Source organism: Macaca nemestrina, chromosome 1, assembly GCF_043159975.1.
Source record: "Macaca nemestrina isolate mMacNem1 chromosome 1, mMacNem.hap1, whole genome shotgun sequence".
Classification (NCBI taxonomy): Eukaryota; Metazoa; Chordata; class Mammalia; order Primates; family Cercopithecidae; genus Macaca; species Macaca nemestrina.
This window is the reverse complement of record NC_092125.1, coordinates 823,787-831,834: the sequence shown is the minus strand read 5'-3', so window position 1 is coordinate 831,834 and position 8,048 is coordinate 823,787. Positions and strand designations below refer to the sequence as shown.

The following is an 8,048-nucleotide window of genomic DNA, read 5'->3' as shown; positions in this document are numbered from 1 at the left end:
TATGTAGCTTAAATGATAATAGTGACACAACCTATCTAAACCTCTGTGATACAGCAAAAGCAGTGCTAAGAGGAAAGTTCATACCATTAAATGCCTACATCAAAAAGTCTGAGAGAGCACAAATAGACCATCTAAAGTCACACCTCATGGAACTGCGTATACAAGAACAATCCAAACCCAAACCCAGCAGAAGAAAAGAAATAACAATGAGCAGAGCAGAACTAAATGAAATTGAAACCAAAACACAATACAAAAGATAAATGAAACAAGCAGCTGGTTCTTTGAAAAGATAAATAAAACTGATGGACCATTAGTAAAATTAACGAAGAAAGAAGAGAGAAGATCCAAATAAGCTCAATTAGAAATGAAATGGGAGATATAAGAACTGATTCCACAGAAATACAAAAGAGTATTCAAGGCTACTATAACACCTTAATGTAAATAAACTGGAAAGCCTAGAGGAGATGGATAAATTCTTGGAAATATATAACCATTCTAGCTAAAACAAAGAAGATATAGAATCTCTGAACAGACCAATAACAAGCAGCAAGATTGAAATGGTAATTAAGAAAAAAAAAAACTGCCTACAAAAAAAAAAAGTCCAGGACCTGATTCACAGCTGAATTCTGTCAGCCATTCAAAGAAGAATTAGTAAAAATCCTATTGACACTATTCCAGAAGATAAAGAGGGAATCCTCTCTAAATTATTCTATAAAGTCACTATCACTCTAATACCAAAAGCAGGGGTGCACACAACAGAAAACTACAGAGCAATATCCCTGATGAATATAGATGCAAAAATCTTCAAAAATATGGCCAAACCAAATCCAACAGCATATCAAAAAGATAATCCACCATGATCAAGTAGGTTTCATACCAGGAATGGAGGGATGGTTTAACATAAGTAAGTCAATACATGTGATACACCATGTAAACAGAATTAAAAACAAATATCACATGATCATCTATCTCAATAGACACAAAAAATTTTGACACAATCCAGTATCCCTTTACAATTAACACCCTAAGCAAAATTAGCATAGAAGAGACAAACTTTACGATAATCAAAGCTATCTATGACAAATACACAGCCAACATTATACCAAATGGAAAAAAGTTGAAAGCATTTCCCCTGAGAACTGGAACAAGAAAAGGATGCCCACTTTCACCACTTCTATTCAACATACTAATGCAAGTCCTACCTAGAGCAATCAGACAAGAGAAAGATATAAAGGGCACTCAAATTGGTTAAAAGGAAGTAGAACTGTTGCTGTTTGCTGATGATATAATTGTATACCTAGAAAACCCTAAATACACATCCCGAAAGCTCCTAGAACTGGTAAATAAATTCAGCAAAGTTTCAGGATACCAAATTAATGTACACAAATCAGTAGTTCTGCTGTACACCAACAGCGAACAAGCTGAGAATCAAATCAAGAACTTAACCCCTTTTACAATAGCTGCACAAACAACAACAACAAGAACAAAAAACCTTAGGAATATACCTAACTAAGGACGTGAAAGACCTCTACAGTGAACATTACAAAACACAGCTGAAAGAAATCATTGACAACACACACAAATGGAAACACATCTCATGCCCAGGGATGGTAGAATCAGTAGTGTGAAAATGACAATACTTCCAAAAGAAATCTATAAATTCCATGAAATTCCCATCAAAATGCCACCATCAATCTTCACAGAACTAGAAGAAAAAAATCCTGAAATGAATATGGAGCCAAAAAAGAGCATGCATAGCCAAAGCAAGATTAAGTAAAAGGACAAATCTGGAGACATCATATTAACTGACTTCAGACTATACTATAAAGCAATAGCCATCAAAACAGCATGGTACTGGTATAAAAATAAGCACATAGATCAGTGGAACTCAATAGAGAACCCAGAAATAAAGTCAAATACAGCTAACTGTTCTTCAACAAAGCAAACCAAAACATAAAGTGGGGAAAGGACAAGGTATTCAACAAATGGTGCAGGAATAATTGAAAAGCCACATATGGGAGAATGAAACTGGATCCTCATCTCTCACCTTATACAAAAATCAACTCAAGATAGATTAAGGACTTACACCTAAGACCTGATACCATAAAGATTATAGAAGATAACATCAAAAACACCCTTGTAGACATTGGCTTGGAGAAGACTTCATGACCAAGTACCCAAAAGCAAATGTAACAAAAACAAAAATAAAGATATGTGACTTAAACTAAAAAGCTTCTGCACAGCAAAAGATATAATCAGGAGAGATACAGACAGCCCACAGAGTGGGAGAAAATCTTCACAATATATACATTTGACAAAGGAATAATTACCAGAATCTACAAAGAACTCAAACAAATCAGCAAGAAAAAAAACCAAACAATTCCATCAAAAAGTGGGCTAAGGGACATGAACAGACCATTCTCAAAAGAAGATATACAAATGACCAACAAGTACATGGAAAAATGCTGGATATCACTAATTATCAGGAAAATACAAATCAAAACCACAATGTGACACCACCTCAGTTCTGCAAGAATGGCCAAAATAAAAAAATCAAACAAAAAATAAATGTTGGCAGGATGTGCTGAAAAGGGAACACTTTTACACTCTTGGTGGGAATATAAACTAGTACGACCACTATGGAAAACACTGTGAAGATGGAAAACACTGTGAAGGTTCCATAAACGACTAAAGGTAGATTTACCATTTGATCCAGAAATACCACTAATAGGTGTATACCCAGAGGAAAATAAGTCATTTTACAAAAAAAAATACTTGCACACACATGATTATAGCAGCAAAATTTGCAATTGTAGAAATATGGAACCAACCCAAAACCCCATCAATCAACAAGTGAATAAAGAAAAGGTGGTATATATACACCATGGAATACTATCAGCCAAAAAATGGAAAAAAATAGCATTTTGCAAAAACCAGGATAGAACAGGAGACTATTATTCTAAGCGAAGTAACAAAGAAATGGAAAATCAGACATTGTATATTCTCACTCATATCTGGGAGCTAAGTTATGAGACATCAAGGCATAAGAATGATACATTGGACTTTGGGGACTTGGAGGAAAAGGTGTGGGTAGAGAGGGATTAAAGAACACACATTGAGTACAGCAAACGCTACTTGGGTGATGGGTGAACCAAAATCTCAGAAATCTCAGAAATCAGCACTAAATAACTTATTCATGTTACCAAACATCATCTGTTCCCCAAAAACGTATTTAAATAAAAAAATTTTTAAAAACCTTTAATGTCAATATTGAAAATGCCTTATATTGTAGTAACAACTGAATTGAATATAAGAAATATTTAAAATAGTTTATCTGGAATAAATAATAAAGCTGCTCATATATATGTTATTACAAATTTATGTACAAAATGAAAGTTATTTTGAGGACTTAATGGAAAAAAGGGACATTTAAAAGAATTTAGCAGCCAACAAAGCATAAAGTTTATAAAGTACTCACTCTCCAGACTTGCCCTTTCCTAACACTTTCCTGAATGCCCTGGTCACCTCCTTGTTGCGGAGGCTGTAGATGAGGGGATTCAGCATGGGAGTGAGGATGGTGTAGAATACAGACACCATCTTGTCCTGCATAGGGGAGCGATCAGATGTGGGCCATATGTACATGAACAAACCTGCTCCATAGTACATTCCCACCACCATGAGGTGAGAGGAACAGGTAGTAAAAGCTTTGCGATGACCCTCTCCAGATCCCATGTGAATGACAGTCAGAATAACTCGAGCATAGGAAGCAATGATGATTGTAACAGGGAAAACAATCATTACTATACAGCAAATGAAAAGAACCTCTTCAAACATTGATGTGTCACTGCATGAGAGTATTAGTAGGGAAGGGAAGTCACAGAAGAAGTGGGCTATTTCCCAAGACCCACAGTATCCCTTATACACATAGCCTGAAGGTAATTTTATGCCATATTTTAAAGTAATTTTGCATAAGGGAGAACGTTTGTGTACACTGAACCATCAGAAAGCAAGAGTGACACAGTCTTATATCAGCACTCAAAAAGATTCTGATTTTGGAGTATTTTTGATACTGGATTTTTGATTTAGGAATTCTCAGAAAAGAAAATGTGGCCAAAACTTTCAAATCGTGTCCTGTTTTCATCTGCTACTTTTCTCCTCTGACTCCCATTCACTATCAAAATCTTCTGCAAATCTAGAATGTCAGGACATGAAAAAACAAAAACAATAGATTTGATCCAATCTTTCACATTGATAAGCTGGGGCAGGTAACCTTCTGCCTCAGGTTGTACCACATTTCTCAAAGTAATATTGTGCAGATAAAATATAATAAAATTCATAAAATTCTCGATCAAAAATGACGTAAGAAATGAAATCAATCATCACCACGTTAAGCAGTAATTTCGGCACTAGCTTATACGTAATCTTGCTTGCGCTTGGTTAACTTACCTTTTAGTACTGATCTGAATAGTGTTTATTTTCAATAAGAATGTAGGTTCCTAAAAAGGCAAAAACATATGAATATCTTACATGTTTTTCTGTTTCCACCATCAAGAAAAACACACCTAATATACAGTTGGAATATTTATGGTTATTGACAAATGAATGAAAAGACAAAAACTTATATTTTTAGCCCTTGGGGAATCCATTCCCTTGTCCTTAATTATCAAAGTTTGTATTTCCTTCTATCTCCCCTCCTAGGACACGAAGCCGAATTAGCTTCCTTTTCTTGAAAATACTACAAAGATAATTATGTCCCCTTCCCTGTAGATCACTGGGAACTTTCGGAAACTTCTCCCTCTCTCTCACATGACGAGGTGACACACACCAAGTGTTTTCTGTATAACTGGCACCGTGGGAAAAAAAAGAAAAAAACACTTCGTAAATTCAAATGACACCTACAACCATTGTGTACGTCAGATATCTCTGTTAGACACATGTATATATTACTATATAATATCTTTAATTATATTGTCATTTTTTTACATGTGAAACTGAGGTCAGAAGCTTAAGTAAATTGACCTAAGTAGCAGAGCTAGAGAATGGCAGTCAGGGCATTTTAGGGCTAATATCATTCCTCTTCTATGGCTTATCTTCACTCTTCCTTCTGCTCCATCATCAAACCAAGATATGCTTGGGTAGAACTGGCACTTTTAACATCTTGAGGTTCCCTACATAATTCTAATTCTATTTGTATGTTCCTTAAGATGTTTTCTATCCCTTAAAACTACTGCATATATTTTCCGTAAAAGTTATTATTATAAAATAGCAATGTTCATGGGTATTTTATATTTTGTTGCTCTAGTGTATGGAATATTGTGTGTATTACTTCTTCTATTTCTTGTTAATATATAGAAATATGTTAATTGTTGCTTATAGACCTTGAATCCAAGAATGCTATTTTTATTTTTGCATTCCTTATTGCATAGAAAAATATTATATAGAATGGCTGAATAACTTTAGATCTAGTTCCAAGTTAATCTATTCTTCCTTACGTCATTAAAATATACATTGATAAAATGCCAAAGAATAATATTAATGAGTACCTTAAGCCTTTAGCAATTATGGTTCTCCATTAGATATAGTGTTTGTTTGAGGTTTAGATAGATAGATTCAGCACATTAGAAAAATCCCATTTTATCTCTTTTACCAATGCTTCGTTCAATAAATGTTCAGTGAATTGTATTGAATGATATCCTGCTTTTACTGAGATAATTGTATTGTTTTTCTTAAATTGTTCATAGCCTGAATTAGAATGATAGCTATTTTGTATCTTCAGAAATATTTCAGTGGAAGATAATGTATAAGACAAATTAAACACCAATGCACCCATCACCAGCTTAAAATAAAATATCGCAGGCCATGTACGGATCCTCATGCCTGTAATCTTAGCACTTTGGGAGGCCAAGGCGGGCAGATCACTTGAGGTTAGGAGTTTGAGACTAGCCTGACCAATATGGTGAAACCCTGTCTCAACTCAAAACACAAAACTTTGCCAGCGTGGTGGCACAGGCCTGTAATCCCAGCTACTCGGGAGGTTAAGACAGGAGAAACACTTCAACTTGAGAGGTGGAGATTGCAGTGAGCTGAGATCACGCCACGGCACTACAGCCTGGGCGACTGAGCAAGACTCCATTTCAAAAATAAAAATTAAAATATAAAAATAAAATAATAAGGTATTAGAGATCAGGAGAAGTCTGTGTGCACATAACCTGAATGTATGTTCTTTGTTCTTTGCCTCTAGAGATAACAAAACCCACATTTTTTTGTTAAATACTCCCGGATTTTTCTTTCTTTATGTGGGGGAGTAAATGCTTTTTTCTTTCAACTAAATTCCAGTACTACCAAGGAGGTAAAACAATAATATACTGGAGAAAATGCAGCAATACACATGTGTTTAAAAGACTGATAGAATAAATAAAGTTCTTAAAAAATCGTAAACCCATTCTGAACGCTCAAGAAGTCCTGGAATACAGAAATGGTTTCCTCCTTCACTATTTCTCAAGAAGCGCTGTAGGCTATTTGCTTCAGATTGTCCTGGGATTACAGTCTCAATTTTTAATAACTGGTTATGTCCTGGTTGTAGCACACAATTAAAATCACACTAACTTCCTCTGCATTGTCATTCTAGTTTTATTTACACAACCAGCGAAGGACATGTTTTAGAATACCTCCTTTAATCCTTTTCAAACATACTAATATAAGAAACCAAACTATATTAGTTACAGGTAGCAAAGGTCCACATTCAAGTGCTGCTGAAATCGGGGAAATTTCCAAAACCAGTTGCTACGGCCTACGAGTGGGTGCCATTGACAAAAGCTTGCAAAAACCTGTACTTACCGAGGGATCCTGGCATTGTGTCATGTCAAAATTGGGATCCTTTGCAATAAGTCAGCAAGGAATAAAGCAGCGGCAAATGCAGAATGTGTGAGTCATGAAACGGAAGGGCCAGCGCCAGAGCGACACATTATTTCACCAAGCGTGAACTTCACAAATTCATCACCCTGTTCTGCCAGTTTTGTGCTCGAGTTCTTCATGCTCTTCTCGAATTTTCTCATCACATTCTTTCAGAAAACGTTCAGACCAACTGAACCTGCCCAAGAGTACACAAGGCCTGTCTTTTTTTAATGATGAGGATGTTATAGATGAAGTCCTTCGAGGAGAAATGCCCGTGAATGGCATCAGAGAAGTACAAGGTGGATCTGTCGGTTGGAAACGGCGTCTGAAACGCCCTCTTCCGCATGCGTTTATTCTCTTAGGCTGCACAGAATTTGCTCCATGGTGAGGCGGAAGGAGAGGTCTCTGGAGCGGGACAGCTCCATTCGCACCTACTTCTGCGGGGCTGGTGGCGCCCAGGTGGGCGCAAAGGCTGAAGGTCGCACGTCCTGTGCTTCCGGACGCGGCGCTGAACCCTGACTTCAAATGCTTCCTTCCCGGCGGGGCTCCTCGCGCCTTGGCGCCATGCTGGTGCGACTGCGGAAGAGGAGAGGAGAGGCAGGCGAGGGGACGCAGGGACGGAGAGCGCCTAACCAGGGACTCAGATGGAGCCAGGCGGGTCGCGGGTGCTGGAGCGCCCCCCTGAGGACTGGAGCCGCCTGAGGACGGGAGCACCCTGAGGACTGGAGTCTCTTTACAAATTTTTGGAGTATGTACCCAGAAGTGAAATTGTCGGATCATATGAAAATCCTATAATATTTTTAACTTTTTAAGTATAGTATTTTTTACTTTTCATATACCAGGTTGCCATTTGTGTGTCTTCTTTGGCGAAAGTCTATTCCCTTCTTTTGCCCGTTTAAAAAATGGATTATTAGACTTTTTCCTATAGAGTTGTTTGAGCCCCTTATATATTCTGGCTACTAATTTCTTCTTAGATGTGTGATTTTAAAATAGTTTCTCCCATTCCGTGGATTGTCTCTTTACTTTGTTGATTGTTTTCTTTGTGCTTCAGATACTTTTTGACTTAATTTGATTCCATTTATCCACCTTTGCTTTGATTGACTGTGCCTGCAGCGAATTGCTCAAGAAATCTTTGCCCACTCCAATGTCCTGGG

The 8,048-nt window shown here is 37.0% G+C and overlaps 1 protein-coding gene across 1 annotated transcript; it reads right to left on the bottom strand.

Moving 5' to 3' along the window:
* Window positions 1–4,445: 4,445 nt before the first annotated feature.
* Window positions 4,446–7,674, bottom strand: LOC105474758 (uncharacterized). Its single transcript, XM_071068378.1, has 2 exons — window positions 6,838–7,674; window positions 4,446–4,496 (listed from the first exon to the last, which is right to left on the bottom strand). The coding sequence occupies exon 1, from the start codon at window positions 7,672–7,674 to the stop codon at window positions 6,997–6,999; it is 678 nt and encodes a 225-aa protein (XP_070924479.1). The 3' UTR covers window positions 4,446–4,496; window positions 6,838–6,996.
* Between the last annotated feature and the right edge of the window lie 374 nt (window positions 7,675–8,048).

What these genes read in the sequence shown, in the direction of transcription:
- LOC105474758 (XM_071068378.1), bottom strand. Translation starts at nt 7,674, where the DNA reads ATGATCCGACAATTTCACTTCTGGGTACATACTCCAAAAATTTGTAAA.